Source organism: Pteropus vampyrus, unplaced genomic scaffold, assembly GCF_000151845.1.
Source record: "Pteropus vampyrus isolate Shadow unplaced genomic scaffold, Pvam_2.0 Scaffold1, whole genome shotgun sequence".
In the NCBI taxonomy this organism is placed as follows: Eukaryota; Metazoa; Chordata; class Mammalia; order Chiroptera; family Pteropodidae; genus Pteropus; species Pteropus vampyrus.
In genome coordinates this window covers 31,354,504-31,374,101 of record NW_011888782.1, presented here as the reverse complement: position 1 = coordinate 31,374,101, position 19,598 = coordinate 31,354,504, and the positions used below count along the sequence as shown (strand labels likewise).

The following is a 19,598-nucleotide window of genomic DNA, read 5'->3' as shown; positions in this document are numbered from 1 at the left end:
GGTGAAAGACTGTAAAATGGATATTTAGTGAACTATTTTGTTTTCTTAGTACAAATAAAAATAGACCACAGAAACATAGTTAAATTTTTCTTTTAATCCAATAGGGGGATTATAGAACTAATATGTTTTATTGATAAGTGAGGCAGATGATTTAAATAATAGCAAGGTAAGTCTACTTGATGTTTATTTGAACATTAAACAGAAAATGCATTTGTTCTCTAGGTTGGTAGTCACATCACTGGTGGAGATATTTATGGAATTGTCAATGAGAATTCTCTCATCAGACACAAAATCATGTTACCCCCACGAAACAGAGGAACCGTAACTTATATCGCTCCACCTGGAAATTACGATACCTCCGTAAGTATCATATAAACTTTATCTCACTGAGTGGCCCCACTTATTATATTGCTAGTTGCCCAGTTTTAGTGCCCTAAATAGTTATAGAATTGTTATTTAAAGTGTAGGTTTTAAGTAATTCCCATAATTTTTTTATTTAGGTTTTTAACTTGGGCTTGGGAATACAAAAATATATGGTTTCTTTTTGTAAGTTTTTAATTAACGTATAGTTGGCATACAATATTATATTAGTTTCAGGTGTACAACATAGTGATTCAACATTTATGTACCTTTCAATGTGATCACCATAAGTCCAATGACCATCTGCCATCGTGCAAAGTTTTTGACATTGACATATTCCCTGTGCTGTACGTTACATCATTATATTATGGGGGTGGCTTATTAGGTGAAGGTGAATAAGAAAGAATAATGTTTCTTTTTTAAGAGAGAGATATCTAATATAACATTTTCCTACCTTTTTCAGTTATACTACATTATTTAAAGCCCTGATTCTTCAGGCGTAGAAAAAACTTAGATTTTAATGTCAATCTATAGTCACATTAATTAGTTGCATAATGGAGTATATGAATTCTTGTTCTGGGTGAGCCATTTCAAACTTAGTTCTTTAATATTATTGATAATTATATCAAATGTACTAAGTTCATAATACTCTTAGTGCGAGTATAAAGAGAACTATTAGAAGACCGTTGTATTTTCCCAATAAAAGGTAATTTTGTAATTATTTCATAACTATAAGTCTGTATGCTATAACATATAGGGAACAAAAGAGTTAACATTGGAATTCTGGATAGTCAGCTAGCCTTATTCACTGGCTTGGAGACTCATTCACTCTTACATGAAAGAACTACTCTGAAGTGGTTCATGTATCAACACAATTACAGATTTCTATAGTCTATGGACTTTAGGATTATTTATAAATAATTGAAACCATTTCAGAGTTCATAAATGGTAGAGTACTAATTATCTTTTTGCTTTTATAAATATTTAAAAATATTTAATTTAATTTTAAATTGCTACAGGTGTCTAGTGGCTACTGTATTGGACAGCACAGCCTAACACTCTTAATTTAATTTTATTAAATAGTTTAAAGTTCTTTAATAGATATGTATTTTTTATTAAAGCAGTATAAGAGCATTATAATACGGTAAATAAAGAATAGAAAGTAAATCATGAAAACGTTCATTTTCCCCTTCCCCAGTCCCAGGAATATCTTTCAAGACTTCTTATGTATATCCACATAATTTATTTAACTGTTCTATTACTTGAGATATCTCTTTCTCAAAAACTCCTAAACTGTTTTTAACCATTAGAACAATAATAAGCATACCCGATTTAAAAAATTAGGACTGAATATAAAAGTTTACAGTAAAAAGTATTACCTCCCTCCCCACTTCATGTACCACCTTCCTATCTCCAAGAAGAATCTACGGTTACTTTGAAGAGTAGATGTTCATAAATTTGACTATTCTTAAAATCCTGGTGTATTTTCATAGGATGTTGTCTTGGAACTTGAATTTGAAGGTATAAAGGAGAAGTTCAGCATGGTCCAAGTATGGCCTGTACGTCAAGTTCGGCCTGTCACTGAGAAGCTGCCGGCTAATCATCCTTTGTTGACTGGCCAGAGAGTCCTCGATGCCCTTTTTCCGTAAGTTTGAGCTGCGTCCCACAGTTTTCCCTCAGAATTATTATATGTGCTTATTGTTTTGCTTTTTATAGATAAAGATTTTATGTTAATCCTATAATTAATTTTATCTAGAGAAGTAATAGTGAATTAGTTAAATATGTATATTGCCAGTATTTATTATAGAATCAAACCATTGAAGAAGACTTGTTTTTTTTCACAGTTGCGAAAAGCAAACATTACTTCTAAAACTTTCTGGGGTGGGGGACCTTTCCAGAAAAAAATCTTTGCCAAAACAATATAACTATTTTTCTTAAATTATTCTAGTATTCATAGATTGGTGTTACTTTAAACTAATGATTTCTAAAATAAACTGGGCTCTCTATATTGCCTAGCAATCTCTCTTAATTTGTAGTCTGCTCTTTGCCATTTTCTTCAAAAACCTCCTTTCTCTTTAAATCTCAGGTTTTACCATATACTGCTTTACTTTCAACAAATGACTTCATTTAATTCACAGAAGAGACTGAAGATATGATACAGTAACTCCCTCAACCTCTGATGACTAAACCCATATACATCCCACTTACCCTTCAACCTTTTATCCTTCACACCTACTCTTTGAATTGTTCTATTACTCTCTCATTCTTATTAATCAGCACCTTTTTTTTCTTTATCCAGATTAAACTGAATAGTCTATCACTTTTACAAATGTTTGCCAGTATACTAAATGTTCTTTTTCCTTTGTCTTCTGCCGCACCCACCTGGAAGAATCCCAACTATGAATCAGTTCGGTTATCTCCTTCTCCCAAGTCCACACAAGGCTGCTAAGAAAAGAAAATAATCAGTGCAAGTTGATATCTCACTACTGCATAGCAGTCCTGCATTTCCCTAATTATCATTCTCCTGCTCTCCTGTCTGAAACCTCTCCACTCTTCTCAGATATTTAACTCCACTCTTCTTTCTCCTTCATTCTCAACAACATTCATGCTAGACCCTTCACAGAGAAGTTAGAGGCCATCAGAGTTGGAACTCCTTCGGTTTCCTGCCACCCAGCTGACTTATCATACATTCCCATTCATCCCTTCTTTTCATGGAGTTCATTCCACCTCATGTCTCCTCAGAGATCATCCTCTATCGTTTATCTTACCTTTATTTCCCATCTAATGAAAAAAAATCTACCCTCTTTTCCTGTTTCTACCTTCTACTTTTCTCCTTATCTTAACAGCCATACCTCTGGAAAGAATGAATAGTTGTTTCTACTTTTCCCACTCTGATTTACCATACTACTCTGCCCTTGGCTCCACCACTCAGTTAAAACTTCTCTCATTAACATCATTGGTTACTCCCATACTGATAATTCAATAAATAAGTTTTAGTATTTTCTTAATTCCTATAACTTTGGATATTTCTTTCTACTCCTTCCTCCTTGAAACACCCTCTTTCTTTGTTCTTCCTGTTAGCTTCTATCCACAAGTTCTAATTCTCCATTGCAGGTTTCTTCTCTCTTAATTTTGATATTTCTTACAGTTTTTCCTGTTTTAAGGCCTCTTCTCTTGTCATTGTTTATCTTACCCTCTGTGGATGACTTCCTCTACTCTTTGTGACTTAAATATTCATCTGTATATAAAGACTCCTAAATCTGTTTCTTCATCCCTGATCTCTTCTGAGTTCTAGACTCATATAGAAAACACTCTGATTATACCTCTCCTTTTGAATGTCCTACGGATGCCTCAAAGTCAGTATGTTGAAAACTAAAATAATCATCTTAATCACCACTTACTTCCTTGACACTTGGTCAACGTTTTTTGTTGTTTCTCTTAACAATTGTCATTATCATCCATCCGGTGAATGCCTAATCTAAAATCTGTGACTTCTCTCAAGGATCATTCTTACGCTTTCACCTGTAATTATGGAATGAGTATTTTTTATTCTACTCCCTAAATATTTATTATGTACATCTTTCATTCCTGCTCCATAACCCTAATCTTACTCTAATTCCTGCAATAATCACATTTAATCAGACTTCCTATATCCAGTCTTGCCTTCTTTCTAAATGATTGTTCATTATACATAGTGATTCATCTAAAACACATATCTGATTCTGCCCTGTATTGCTTGAAACCCTTAAGTGCTCTTCATTGCTGTTAAAACAAATACACACTCCTTAACTCCTTACAAAGCCACCCATATCTGGCCCTTGCCACTTGACTACCCAACTACTTCCTTATACACTCACTATCTTTCAGGCATACTGAAGGATTGTTAATTTCTCAAGCAATGCTCCCCCTTGCCCCTGGACCTCTGGCCATGCTGTCTCCTCTGCTTGGAATGTTATTTCCCTTTATCTGCTAATTTCTATTTCCTTTTAGGTCTAAGCTTCTTTCAGGAAGAATTTCCTAACCCCACTCCATTCCAGTGTCAGACTTGCATTCCTTCCTGTGTACTCCAATACCTTGGATGCTTTCTATGATAGTACTTTTCACACTGACCTGTTAAACTTCCAAACTGGTGCATACCTAGTCCCACCTCCCCTCTCCAGGTTAATAGTGATTTGAAGAGATACACAAAGCCATAGGATGAATGGACATGCCTTCTGAATTTATCAGAGTCACTGAAAGGTTTGGAGAAGAAAAGATTTTAATGCATATTAGTTTTATATTGAAAAATCTGTTATTAGGGATGCAATACTTCAGTGAATTTTTATGATAAAACACAATATTACAAAGAAATTTCCCTTTGTGTTACATTTCTTTTCTCCTGCCCAGACCCTCTCACCCCACACAGACATACCACAACATTCACTTTCCTCTGCCATTAAGATTATTTTACACTCCACTGCCACTTTTTAGGGAAAGTTTGAAAGTGGCTGCTAAGTAGTACTGTAATCACCAACTGACTGCAGTTTACCCCACTGGAATGTGAGCTCTGTGAGTACAGAAACATGGTTATCTTATTTATTGTTGTCTTTCCGACATCTCCAAGCACATTTTTCCCCCCCAGGGGAAAGTACCCAGGAAATACTTTGTGAATAGTTGTTGGGTGGATATAAGGATATTGCCTTAACACCTTACCCAAAGTCTTTGTTCATTACCCTTTATAGTAAGATGTGAATTTAAGGTCTTATTTTTTGCCTCAGGAGATAACTTTTAAAAGTCATTTATATTTTTACTTTACCTTTAATTCCTACATTATCCTTTCATTAACTAATTTAGATAAGCATTCGGAATATCAGTACTATTTTGTTTCTTGTTATTTTTGCATCTCTTTTCCTAAGGTACCTCTTGGAATATACTTTGACTTTTCAGCTATTAAAGGTGCTAGAAATGATTAATTATAAAGAACATAACACTAGTATAGGTACAAACGAGGGGAGCAATTATATATCTGTATCTGTATATCTATATTTGTAAGTTTATGTATAGATACAGATGAAAATATTTCAGAGTGCTTTCTTTAACTTATATTTCTGTGTAACTTACCTACTTTTTAGTTATTAGCAAGTAAAGTAATTCACATTTGTTTTCTTTCTTTAGATGTGTACAGGGAGGAACTACTGCAATCCCTGGGGCTTTTGGATGTGGAAAGACGGTGATATCACAGTCTCTATCCAAGTATTCCAATAGTGATGTAATCATCTATGTAGGATGTGGTGAAAGAGGAAATGAGATGTCTGAAGTCCTTCGTGATTTCCCAGAGGTCTGTATTTACAAAGCTTCAAATAACATTCTAGAGAAAATACCACTCTTCAACTTTCATTGGCAATTAATAAAGCTTTGTGTTGGATCTGGAGCAATGCTCTCATTTGTCAAAGATCTTTTAAAGAATTTTCTAATTATATTTGCAATTCAATTTGTATATTCAAGGAAAGGAATTTGAATTTTTTGGTCAGACACTTGAAAATTTCTTTTTGTAGTCTGCTGGTTTTCAGTTTTTGGTAGAAAGATAAAATAGTCAGTAGGTGTGAACTTGACATAGGTTTTATACAATCTACTACTTACTGTAGTAATGTTGCTTTTTCCAAAAATTAATGGAGATCACTTATGAAATGGAGATAATGGCTATCTTTGTTACAGCGCAGTGGGACAGGGAGAAGAGATTGGAGGGATGGAGAATATTACCTTGGGAACACTGATTAGAAGAGAGATTAAATATATACTTACAAGTGGAAAAAAAAAAGAGACAAATGTTCTATTCAGAAATTAGATAATCACTAATAGATTGTTTGTCTCTAGCTCACTATGGAAGTTGATGGTAAGGTAGAGTCAATTATGAAGAGGACAGCTTTGGTAGCCAATACCTCCAACATGCCTGTGGCTGCCAGAGAAGCCTCCATTTATACTGGTGAGTATATGAATTGGAATAAAAGCAGTTAACATCTGTTCTTAAGCTGAAAACTAGCACCAAACTTTTTCTTTTCCTAAGAATTTTTCTTTAATTCTAAAATACCTCCATACCTACAACCATATCCTTTGTTTTTAAAAAATATTTTACTTATTATATCTTGAGAATATATCAGTATAAGATATTTATAGAGTTGCCCCAATCTTTTTAATGACTATAAAATGAATTTCTTCGACTACTGTGTTTTTTTCCCCTTATACTTTTTACCATTGACCTATCTCTGAATATACCTGTATCGCTATAACCTGAATTATCAGCTTTGAATTAGTATATTTTGACTGCTGGATATGAAAGATAAGAATATCATTATGTTTATATATTACCTTCCATTGTGCTCTCACTTTTATCCCAGCTTTTAGTACTTTTATTTCTATATTTCCAGGACTTATAATACATTCTGATCCATAACCATAAAGTCAGTATTTGTTTTAGTCTTAGACCTATAGTAAAATGAAATCAGCGCTCACTGGCAGTCCTTTGGCTACAATTTCTCCATTTGTTTTGTGATTGTCTAAAATTTTTGGAAGTTTCTTCAAGAAAGTCTTATGGAAACTATATTCCTTGAATTCTTGTTTTTTTATTGGTTTGATTTTTTTTCTACTGCCTTTAAATTTTAACAATAGTTTGGCTGAGTATAAAATTTTTGGATCATATTTCTTTCCTTGCATCTTATTCTGGCATTGAATGCTGATGAGAGATCTGATGCTGATCTGCTTTTTTCCCTTTAATAGGTGATTTTTCTTTTTGCCCCAAGGGATTTCTCTTTGACTTTGGAAGCTCATAACTTTATTAGGATGTATTACAGTATTGGTAGTTTTGATGATTTTTTCCTGCGACAGTATACCCTTTCAATCTATGAGTATGCTTTTATTTTGGAAAATTTTTGAGAATTGTTTCTGAAACTTTTCCTCTTCCATTATGGTTATCTTCTTCAAGCTAGACATACTGAATCTCCTTTATCTGTTTTCATATTTATCATTTTCTCTCTAATCTTTTTTATTTAGCCTTTTGTCCATATGTTCACAAGATAATGGTGTTTATTTTTTTGTGTTGCTTCTAATAAAACCTTCAATTTCTTCTAGCTCTTTGTTGAATTCTGCTGGCTCATGAAACATCTTTTCTGATCTTACCATATGTTCCTTGAGGTTTTACTTTGGTAGGATGCATTATGTGGTAGGATTTTCTTTTATTAATTAATTGTGGTCATAGTTTTCATCTGTTCCTTGGCAGGTTGTTTGACCACCATTATAGTCTACTCTTCTACTTTCTTGTTTTGTTTTTTTTTTCTTTTTGTTGGTTCTTATATTGGTGTTTATTATTACTGTTACTACTCTTTCCAGGAGTTGGGTGGGGGTGACTGTTACTATGGTCCAGGGTAGCAGGAATTCCTCATGATAATCTGCGAAGTTTGTTATGGCATGGAATTGTGTAAGTTATTTTACTCTTTTCCTTTTTTACTCTGTTCCTATTTCATGCCAATAAAAATTTGCAGCTGCAAGGCCACTTACAATGATTTCTTTGTCTTCCACCCTGCTTCGCCAACTTTTTACTTACTGAAAAAGAGGAGTTTGCTACCTGCATTTTATTTGTCCCAATCTCCCTGCTTCTCCTTGATGCCATACTGGGTCCAAGGAACTTCTAGCACTAGCCCTATACTCCTTTTGCAGTGTCCCAAATAAACGATCCTTGGTTTTGCCCCTGAGGAGGTATCTCCTAGTTTGCAGAAGCTTAATCTGAGATGTTCATGTAGCCTCAGGTGAAGTCTTGGTGTATTCCCACACCATTGTTTGATTTTTACCTCATTTAGGTGGCTTTGCTCATTATTTTGTTGTAGAGCTAAATATGACCCTAATTTTTGATGATAGAGTTTGTGTTTCAGTATTTCTTGTTCTCCTTGTTTGGTGGTTACTTTGATGACAAGAAGAAGAAAGTGACATGTTCATCTACTATTTTAAGACAGAAAGTCTACCTACTTCTTTTAAATGGCTATACAGTATCACTTTGTATGGATATGTGAGAATCTATTTAACCAGTTTCCTTTTAGTGGACCCATAGATTATTGGTAGTTTTTTTTTTTTTTTGATGTCACAAACTTTGCATTACTAAAACATTCTTGTGCATATTTTTTACACTGTTTCTTTGCATGTTTTGTGTGCACATTTCTCTGTACATTTTTGTAAGTTCTTAGAAGCAAAATTGCTAAAAATACAACTATTAATACAGATTTTAGATTATGATAGCCCTTCAAAAGGAATAACAGTGAGAGTTCCTTTTTTTCACATCTTCACTAATGCTAGTTTTTTCAGCACTTTTTATGATAATTATCAAACATACAAAAGTTGAAGGAATGTTACAGTGAACACTCATGTACCCAGTACCTAGATTTGACAATTAATATATTAATATTCCTGCTTTATTAAGTGCCTATGTAGTCTGTTCTTAACAGTGAGCTATTATCTTTCCTGTGCATATTAATCACTTGAAAACTACCTTCTCTCTGTTTTCCTTTGAATAGTAGTTGTTTTTCATTCTGATTTATAAAAGCTCTTTGAAATTAGTCTTTTATCTGTCCCAAGTTGCACGTTTTCCCAGTTTGCTCATCTTTTGATTTTGTCTGAGGTTTTATTTTTTTCCCCTGGTAAGGCACTGATACCTTTAGATCTTATGAAAGAGGTCTGTGAAACTTCTTTGAGGTTTACTCAGTGTATCTGTCTCTTCTACCAAGTTTTTCTAATATAAACACACAAGTATTAGTGAATGTCATCATAGAAACTTGAAACATAGCCATGCTTGTGTAAGAGAGGATCTGATTTTATTATCAGGTTGAAATATATAAGAATTATTGTGTTTTTAAAGCCTTAATAATGATAGGTAATATATTTTTAAAGACTTTGTTCACACCCTTTTCTGGAAGCCTCAGAAATCAATATTTTTTATTCTGAAAGATGTACTATGATAAATAGTTAAGTGATGAATTTTCCAGCAACTATTTTGTTTTACTTAATATAAGCCTCTGTTTTTTTTTTACTGGTAAAGTAAAGGAATTAGGGCCATAGATTTTGGGACTCTTATAATCTAGCAACAACCATACATTTCTAATGTCTTAGAGTAGCATAGTTCTTTGTACTTTCCAGAGGATATTTATATGTATCATTTAATCTGATGTGTACAGGTAGATAGCAGAAGTTTTTCCGTTTTAACAGATTAGAAAACCACATTGGAAAATGAAGTTACTTCGCTAAGGTTAATGACAGAATAGAAACTAGAACCCAGGACTTCTTTCTGTATATTAGGTTCTTCTAAGTAGTTTACTATATGTGACTTTACAAGACAGGATCTAATCTGCATAGCAGAATGATCTGGATAATTTAAGATATTACTCATGTTAATAACATGTTACTTTTGAAAAATAACCAAATAAGCTAATTAGTTAATGGTATTTTGGTATGTATGTATATGAAACATAGAAAAAACACTATATTGGAATTTAATTTCAGACTTAATTATATTAATAGGAAAAAGAATAGGAGGAAAAAGCCTTTCCTACTTTTTAAAATGTGTATTATATTAAGGTAGAGTAGGCTGTGACCACAAATAAATCCCAGTATAATTGCTCAATATAATAGATGTTTATTTCAGGGGCTTAGGGTAGTCTTTACTCTGTCATTCTGGGCTGGGACCCAGGCTGAAAAGAGATCTTTCATTTCAGCACATGCCTTCCAGATTTCCTGGGAGCTCTCTCCCTCTCAGTAAGCTAGAAGAAAGAAAGAAAGAATGGAAGGGTTTGTGGCTTGCCTGGCGATGGGACGTATTACTTTGAATTATATTCCATTGGCTGGAGGTCAGTTACACAGCCACACCTAAATGCAAAGGAGAATAGAAAATATAATTCAACTATATGCCAACTGAAGAACTGATTTTGGTGAACAGCTAGCAGTCTATCTCATGTACATACTGCTTTAAAATTTTCCTAAGGGTAAAAAGTCAGAATTATACCTTGTACGATTATAACTTGTAATATTTTTCCCAATTTAGGAATTACACTGTCAGAATATTTCCGTGACATGGGCTATAATGTTAGTATGATGGCTGACTCAACCTCTAGATGGGCTGAGGCCCTGAGAGAAATCTCTGGTCGCTTAGCTGAAATGCCTGCAGGTAAGTCTTTGAATCACTCATTATGTAAGCAAAACTGATAGGATTTGGGGGGCTGCCCTAGAATCTCTCTTTGTAAATTTCTTTTCATTTTTCAGATAGTGGATATCCTGCATATCTTGGTGCCCGTCTGGCCTCTTTCTATGAGCGAGCAGGCAGGGTGAAATGTCTTGGAAATCCTGAAAGAGAAGGGAGTGTCAGCATTGTAGGAGCGTAAGCACCTAAACCGTTTACTTTTTAAAGGAAAAAAGGGCCATTTATTTTAAAGAGAAAATATTTAGCCCCCTTTGAGGGCAGCGATTCTTAATCAAGTTTGCACTCCAGAGTCACCCAAGGAGCTCTTAGGTCATATCTACATGTTTTCTTCTATAAATGTGACTTGACTGATTTATTACATTTAAGTCACAATATACTAGGAATAACTTACAAAATTATAGACACATTAAGGTAAGATTATTTCATGATAAAAAAATGTGCAGATATCTGAGCTTCATCTATTTGATTAGAATAATGAAACTGGTTATAATAAACAATCTGTCTCATTTCTCTTATAGAAAGTATTTGATAGTTATCATTCTTATTTGCAATTTAATACCGGTTTCTAGTTAAGTTTTTATGTAAGATTTTCTTTCAAAGGTCGTTTCTAAAGTTATTTATAATAAAAAGTTGTTAATATCAAAATTGACTTTTAGATACAAGTTATTTTTCATAAGCATTTCTAATGACTTTTTTCTTTTAAATTTAGAGTTTCTCCACCTGGTGGTGATTTTTCTGACCCAGTTACATCTGCTACTCTTGGTATTGTTCAGGTATATCTTTTCTAGTGTAGTCAACTGCCCAGCTCACCACCACCTCCCCTCCCGCATGGGCTATTCTGATGTTCTGCAAATCATCATGAAGTATTTAATTTAGTCGCTATAAAGAGTAGGCAATGGTAAAGTCTGTTTTAGTATTTTCAGAGCAGTCTTATCACTGAGAACCTTTAAGCTGTCTGTTCTTTGTTAGCTCTTTTCCTATGGTTTACAATAAAAAATATCTATAAATGGAAAATACATCCAAACCCTAGGTAGAGAATATATCTGCATAATGGCAAAACCCAGAAGTTTTTTTCTCCTCATGGTGTAGTCCAAGGCAGATGATCCTATCAGAAGGCAGCTCTTTTCCAGTCAGTAGTAATTCAGAGACCAGGGCTTCTTCCATTTTGTGGCTCTACTATCTCCTATCCTAGTAGTCTTCTGCGTCTGGCTGTCACATGAGGAAACTGGAGAAGGCACACCCACTTTCTGAACCTTCGGCTCAAAAGTGGTTGCTCCACCCATTCTGTTAGCCAAGCACAGTGAAAGCCAAGCTGGAAAATATAGTGTCTGTCCAGGCACCTGCTTCTCAGTGACAAAGCTTGAATTTTAGTGGAAGCTAGCTAACTTGGCCATTAAAAGAAACCCAAATAAAAGAAGCATGCAAATAGGGCTGTAGTAAAAAAAAAAAAAAAGTTGATATGTTCATAAGTATATGTATTATTCATATGGGATAAAATAGAATATTTCTTGTGTTTTCATCAGTATCATATTAAAGGAAATGGCAGAGGCTAAATTTACAGCTCTCAAGGTCTTTGACCTTTGCTAAAATTTCGAGTTGTAAATTGCAAGTAAAGGGGGAGCAAAGTTAGGGATGCATAAAATATATGTGAACGTTTGGCCTCAGAAAAATAACTTGTTAGATCTTATTGGGTTGTCATTTCATGATGGAGAATTGAATTTAATCAGAACATTTAGAGGTTTTTAATCAAAGTACAGTGTCTATTGTATCTTACTAGGCATTTTCTGGTTCATTTGTTTATATGGTACCATAATAAACTTCAAAACAGTTAGTTTTTCTTTCTGCTATCTGATTTGACACACTATTAAGGAAATTCAAGTAAATTTTGCATTTGATTATAGATACTACCCATCCTGAAACTTGAAAGGAATGTATTTTTTAATTGTAAGTTTTATTCTATTTCAGTTATACTTGGTATATACTAAAAAGATATATAATTTGACCAAAAATTGCATATTTAGAACAAATATACATCAGTACTTTTTTAAAACTTCTTATTTTTTAAGACAAATTTCTTTTGTTTTGAAATCAGGTATTCTGGGGCTTAGATAAGAAACTAGCCCAACGTAAGCATTTCCCCTCTGTTAATTGGCTAATCAGCTACAGCAAGTATATGCGTGCCTTGGATGAGTACTATGACAAACACTTCACAGAATTTGTTCCTCTGAGGACCAAGGCTAAGGAGATTCTGCAGGAAGAGGAAGACCTGGCAGAAATTGTGCAGCTTGTGGGAAAGGTGAGTCATAAAATCCCATGGAGGACAGATCTGTGAGTTACACTTGGATATGCAAAATCCGCCTAACAAAATATTTTTAAACTAATAGAATTTTAGATTATTCCTTTATCCAGAAGATATTTGAGGGACCTACTTTTATTATGGAAGGTAGAACAATGATTATTTTGATTTTCTATTGCTAAGTAACAAACTACTCTGACTGACACTTACTGGCTTAAACAGGGTTTTATTGTTCATGGTTTGGGGTTGATGGGCTCAGTTTGGCATTCTTATTTGGTGATCCACATGCAATTACAGTTATACAGTGGCCGAAGCTGAAGTCATCTGAAAATTCCTTCCCTCATGTGTCTAATGCCTGGGATGGAATGGCTAGAACAGCTAAGGATTGGCTGGGCATTTCTCTCTCTATGTGATATGTTCACATGGCAGTTCAGGGCTCTCAAAGTGAGTACTAAAAAAAGAAAGGAAGTGGAAACCACCAGCTTCTTAAACCTGGGCCCCCAAATGAGTATAATATGACTTCTGTCTTATTGTTTTAATCAAAGAATCCACCACAGAGCTTGCCCAGATTCAAGGGGAGGGGTTTTCACTTAAGATTGGTCAGTTAAAAGAAATAACTAAATTGTTAGGGCCTTTATATTCTTTTCAATTATTTATAGTACTAAGCGTGGTCCTGGTTTCATTAGATGAGAAAGAAACATTTGATTTACTTTTATTTCTTGAAATAGAATATACCTGTCACCAACCAAATTAGAGATGGTAGAGTTAGGATCTATTAACATACATTTTTTCAGGAGCACTAGTGTTAAGAAGGATTGGATTTGGTTGTAGTTCCTCTAATAATTAGCTATGTGACCTTAAACAAGTGGACTTACATGTCTATGTCTTGATGTTTCAAAGGAAGATAGTGTGATTAAATTTGGCCAAATTAAATTCTATAATTGAATGACTTCTCAGATAGTGTGCAGTGCTAGTCAGGACTCTGAGAATTTGCTATCTAGTTCTCTTTTTTTATACCTTATAAAGTCACTTCCCAATTTTTTCCAAAAAAGGATAATATTAGTAGATAGCTAGCATGTGTTAAAGACTCATTTATAAATGAGTATTGTAACCCTATAAGATGAACAAGAAGCAGAAGACATTCAAAACCAGACAAAGGCAATATAAGAAAAAATTACAGGCTCATTTTGTTTATGAATGTAGGTATTAAATTTTAAATTAAGCTTACTAGATCCAGCAGGGCACTAAAAATAACAACATGATATATTATGAGGAAATAAAGTTTATCTCAAGAATACAAAATGATTCAACCCAGAAAATCTACTGTTGTAAGTCACCAATATAATTAATGAAATGAAAAAAAGACAACTCAACCAATGAAGAAATACTGAATAAATATTTGAAGTTCATTATTTATGATCTTTAGAAATCTCTTAACAAACATGGAATAGAAGAGAACATCCTTAATTTGTTAAAAGTAACATACTAAAACCTTGGGAAAACATTTGAATGAAAATATTTTCAGTGCATTCCGTTTAAAAATCAAGATTAAGACAAGAATACCTACTATTATTACTTGTGTTTAATAAAATACCAGAGATTCTAATCAATAATGTTAGAAAAGAAAAAATAAAAGCTGTAAACAAAGATTAAAATGTCATTGTTTATAGATAAATATGCTCATGTAACTAGAAAAATAACAATTAACAGAGAAACAATTAGAACTAACAAGAGTTTGGTGAGGGTTTTAGAGTCAAGATAAACATTAAAAAAATTGACTTTCTATTTGCAATAAATTAGAAAACAAAACTGAAAATAAGATGTCCACAACAGCAACAGAAACTAGAATATAAGAATTAACCAAAAATACATATTTCTTCTATAGGAAACATTTTAAAACTAGTAAATGAAGCAAGATAAGAAAACAAAGAGAAACAGTCCATGTTCCTGGATGGACTTACTAGAAAGATACAACTTCTCTTTAATCTATAAATTCGATGTCATGTCAATCAAATTTCCCATTGAATCTTCTGAGCAAAGCAGTAATCGTTCCAAAATTTATTTGTTATCATAAAGATTCACAACCTTAAAAAAAGAATAGTAAAGAGGGAGCTTTTCCTCTATGGGATATAAATATAAAACTATAATATGGTATTGGTGAAATAACAGACAAGTAGATCAGTGAAACAGAATACAGACACATTCATGTATATATGGACATAAAGATGGCACCACAATTCAAGTGAGAGATGGCTAGATTGTTTCAATAATGAGGGAAAACTATTTATTATTTGGAGAATAGTTTCCCTGGTCCTAAACAAGTTTCTTTAAATGACACTCTAGCCTATCTATAGATCTTTAAGTTATCATTGGCTCATGGTTAATCTTATCAGTGAAATAAAGTGTTTCTTTTTTATATGAAGTAAGTAAGTAAATAAATAAATAAGAATCGCTTCCTAATTCTACATCCAAAGTTAGAGTCCAGATAGATTAGCAATTTAAGTTTGAAAGATAAGACTTTCAAGTTAATAGAAAACAGATCATAAGAGAATATCTTTGTGATCTAGGGTTGAAAAACTTCTTAAATAAACTCCCATATGCAGAAACAATAAAACAAAAATTTGTTTTGATTTCATAAAAAGTAAGGATTTTTTGTTTAAAAAAGACACACCATGGATAAAGCTAGCAAACAAGTGACTGACTGAGAGAGGGAGCTTACAACATCTAAAATTGACGGACTAATAATGTTTAAAATGTACAAAGAACTGGAAGTTAACAAGAAGACCAGAACTGCAACAGAAATATGGGCAAAGGAAAGAGTAGAGAGATTACGGAAGAGAAGACACAAAAGATTAACACGCCTCTGGAGAAAAGCTTGAACAGCAGTGAGATATCATGTTACACTGGTTAGAACAGCAAATATGAGAAAGCTGGATAGTGCCAAGTGTTATGGAGATAGAGGAACTGGTGTACTCTTGGTGGGAGTGTCATCTGGTGTTGGCTTTGTAGAGAGCAGTCTGACGGTACTTGCTTGTATATCTTGTGACCTAACTGTTCTGCTTGTTGATATATATTTCAAAAGAAATTCTCATACAGGTCCTTAAATGGATGTGTTTGTACTGGCAGGGAGTTAGAGGAAATCGTTAAGTGCCCTTTACAGGGAGTGAAAATGAAAGGTAAAAACAGGGAAGTTAAATACCATGGAAAACAAACTATGCAAGAGCTGGAAGCAGCAGTCTATGTGACACACAGCAACAAGGATAGATCTTAAAAACAAAGTGCCAAAAACACAAGTAAGACTGCTCTACATAACTTTAAATGCTAATATAAAATAAAAATCAAATTTTACATGAATTTATGCAAATGAAAGGATAAACATAAAACATTTTACTATTTATGTGTGGTCACATAGGGGTTAGGGATAAAAGGGGTTAAAAAGGAAGAAGAAAAGAAACCACCAAAGACCTGATCTTAACTCCTAAGGAGCTCAATGCACTTAGATAACACAAGACTGCAGTTAACTCACTGGGCCTGTCACGTTCCCACAGATCTCAACAGATCTTTACTTGTTGGGCTGATAGAGTGATTGCAAAAGTTAAAGCTTTTGAGGTAGTGATATTTAAAGAGTGAAACTGTGACAGCAATACCAATAAAATAGCACTCAGATGTAGTTAAGTACATGCTTACTTTGCATTTACATTGTTCTAAATACCATGTAATATTAAATCTAAAAAATTAACTTTGTGGGCAGTATAGATTTTTGTGAAACTTAAAACTGAGAATTCCGATAATTAAGATAGCAAGCTAATATATGAAGAAGAAAGTATTGCCAAAAAAGAACATTTTTTGTACATACTTGTTCCTGCCTGCACTTAATTCGCAATAGTTAAGAGGTTAAAGCAACCCAAATGCTCTTCAGCCAGTGACTGGATAAACAAAACATCACACACACACACACCACCCCCCCACCCCCTCCCCCAGTGGAATATTCTTCAGCCATAAAAAGGAAGGAAAATTCAAATACATGTTACAACGTGGATGAACCTTGAGGACATTTCATTAAGTGAAGTGTGTCGACATAAGAGACGCCCAAACCTGTAGAGAATTTTTATAAGATATTATTTGAGCCAAGCTGATGACAGTGCTGGGAAGCAAGATCTCAAATGCTTTAGAGAAGGACAATTTTGCAGTTTCTTTTATCCCTTTCTTTTATACCTTTAAGGAAAGAAAGGAAGATTACTTGAGGGTGAGAGATAAAGGATAGTTAACATGGTTGTGTGCTCCCTTGAGGGTAGTTAGCCTTGGAGGGGTCTAAAAAAGGATTAATACTATCATTTCAAAAGTGTGTTAACCTAGGTGCACCAAAACAATGGACAGAGCTTGCTTAAACCTTTTATTAAAGAAGTTATATGCCTGGGGCGTGACTACCCACCATGACCTGTTCAGTTAAGAATCTATGATCAGATCGCCCTGTGAAATTACTTTCTGTCATTGAACTTGCATATATTCCCCTCTTCCACAAATATTTGTCACAAAAAAACAAATACCATATGATTCCAGTTATATAAGGTATCTAAAGTAGTGAAATTTATAGAAACAAGAAAGTAGAATGGTGGTCACCAGAGGCTGCGGGGAGGAAGAAAAAGAGAATTGTTGTTTAATGGGTATAGAGTTTCAGATATGCAAGAAGAAGTTATGAAAATCACCTTTTTAGAACAATGTGAATATAGTGTACATTACTGAACTACACTTAAAAGTGGTTAAGATGATAAATTTTAGTTGTTTTTTTTTACCACAATAAAAAAGACCATCAAAAAGCAGTTATGAAGTGAATTTATTAATAATAAGTAATGGCATATGATTATATAGTTTCTGCTTGCTCATTGACTTTAACCTCGTCCCACATTATGGAAGTAGATTTCTAAAATTACATATATTTTTTCTTCTAGGCTTCTCTAGCAGAAACAGATAAAATCACTCTGGAGGTAGCCAAACTTATCAAAGATGATTTCCTACAACAAAATGGATATACTCCTTATGACAGGTGAACCTTTCCTTCCACTTTTTATTTGAGGATTTTCTGTCGCGTTTTTTTATTCATTGCAAATTTATTATGCATTAGGAAACAACTTAAAAACCAACAACATAATAAAAAGATGTTATTTTTGTTCATAGCAGAACAGATTATATATATATATATTTGATATATTTAGTTGCTACATAGTCTTTTATAAAAGTTGGGAATATTTTTCTGTCAACACCTTTATTACATTTATAAATATAAGATTTACACAGTATTCCATCAAAAAAAAATTAAAACTTCTTACAAATATCCACACATATTTCATACCTATAAAATTTTCAAAGGAGTGCTCTGTGAAAGGTAGGTCCCAGTTAATGGTTCATTTACTGGTGCAGCAAAATACATATAAATTTGTAAAGTTTTCTTTGTCCATAAAACATCTTGAAAATTTAGCAAGATACTTATTGTGAAGCTGAGCTTCCTAAACCATCATATTTTAGAAAGAAATTTGATGTGTGTATTCCATGAGATTCAGAAGTCAGATGAACAGAAATAAAGATCTATTGAAAACAAATGCATACTACAGAGAGCAGTTAAGGCAGGAGTGTGATGGATGAGAAAAGTTGAGAAGTAGGACACAGGAGATGTGAGAAGGAACAAATAGTAATAATGTATTATATGAGTCTGAACTTGGATATAAACTCCACTGGTATCCAGTTACTAACTCTCATCCTCTTAGGACTGTTTACATTGTTGAAAACTTTCTTAGAAGCACCTTCCAATTTGTTTGTTGCCACCAGAATGCTTGATGTGTGTGTTCTGTAAAATCACCTTGGATCTGACCAAGACACTAGGTCCAAAAATCTGAATTGCTAGTTTTTCATGATATAAATTTATAAAAAATTTTCTTTCACTGGTAAAGGTTATCACTGATCAATATTATTAATATCTAGAAGTATATATGCTGAATTTCATTCTAGCCAAGAATATTAAGTAGAGACAAGGAAAGGAGAATAAGACTAGGGTGTTTGTTTGTTTGTTTGTTTGTTTGTTTGTTTTTACCTTTGAACAAAGGAAATAGAGTCCCTATTACTGAGTGATTCCTGGAGCAGCCATTTACCAACACCTATGGGCTAAGTGAGCACTTCTCAGAGAAACAGGAAGAAAGAAAATAAGAAGTTTATAGTTCACTGCACTGATTCCCAGGCTCTTTAAAGGAAGAGAGCTCCCAGATGCTGCTGTCTTACAACAGTGGCTCACTGTCCTCATCACTGCCCTGTTAGTCAGGTTGTCACTTGATGCAGTTGCTGTGTTTTTGAATTCCACTGCCTTTACTCTGTTCAGGGATGAATAAGGCAACCAGAAAAGATATAAGAACTATACATGACCCAGACAAAAATGGCGGGCCTGGGACGACAGCTCCCCGGAGGGCAGCGTTATTAGAATTCAATTCCAGTTCCAACTCAATCAGTTCCACTTGAAACCTGTAGAATGTGAAGCCCTCCAGGCCATTACACAGTCCTCTAATTCCAGTTATGATCCCCTGGCACTCCTTGCTGATCTGACTCTGCATTCTGAGAGACAAGGGCACTGCTGGAAATGGGAAGCTGGACATGGCAGCCACAGTCCCCGCCGCCTACATCATCCATGCCTGATATCCAAACCATACCAGGCTAAGTGGAACATCTGGAGACCCAAGCCAAGGA

General features: G+C 33.9%; 1 protein-coding gene and 1 pseudogene across 5 annotated transcripts in view; one reads left to right on the top strand and one right to left on the bottom strand.

Annotated features, from left to right (window-relative positions):
* ATP6V1A (ATPase H+ transporting V1 subunit A) overlaps nt 1-19,598 on the top strand; it is a 55,137-nt gene that overhangs the window by 26,179 nt on the left and 9,360 nt on the right. For all 5 annotated transcript variants that reach the window (XM_023524500.1, XM_023524524.1, XM_023524423.1 and 2 more), the window contains 9 exons: nt 223-360; nt 1,854-2,005; nt 5,515-5,677; nt 6,214-6,322; nt 10,418-10,540; nt 10,636-10,750; nt 11,283-11,346; nt 12,666-12,869; nt 17,819-17,913. In XM_023524500.1, the coding sequence (XP_023380268.1) occupies nt 223-360; nt 1,854-2,005; nt 5,515-5,677; nt 6,214-6,322; nt 10,418-10,540; nt 10,636-10,750; nt 11,283-11,346; nt 12,666-12,869; nt 17,819-17,913 (1,163 nt within the window). The remainder of the gene's footprint in view (nt 1-222; nt 361-1,853; nt 2,006-5,514; nt 5,678-6,213; nt 6,323-10,417; nt 10,541-10,635; nt 10,751-11,282; nt 11,347-12,665; nt 12,870-17,818; nt 17,914-19,598) is intronic.
* Nucleotides 18,045-19,598, bottom strand: part of LOC105288443 — a 5,243-nt pseudogene continuing 3,689 nt past the window's right edge.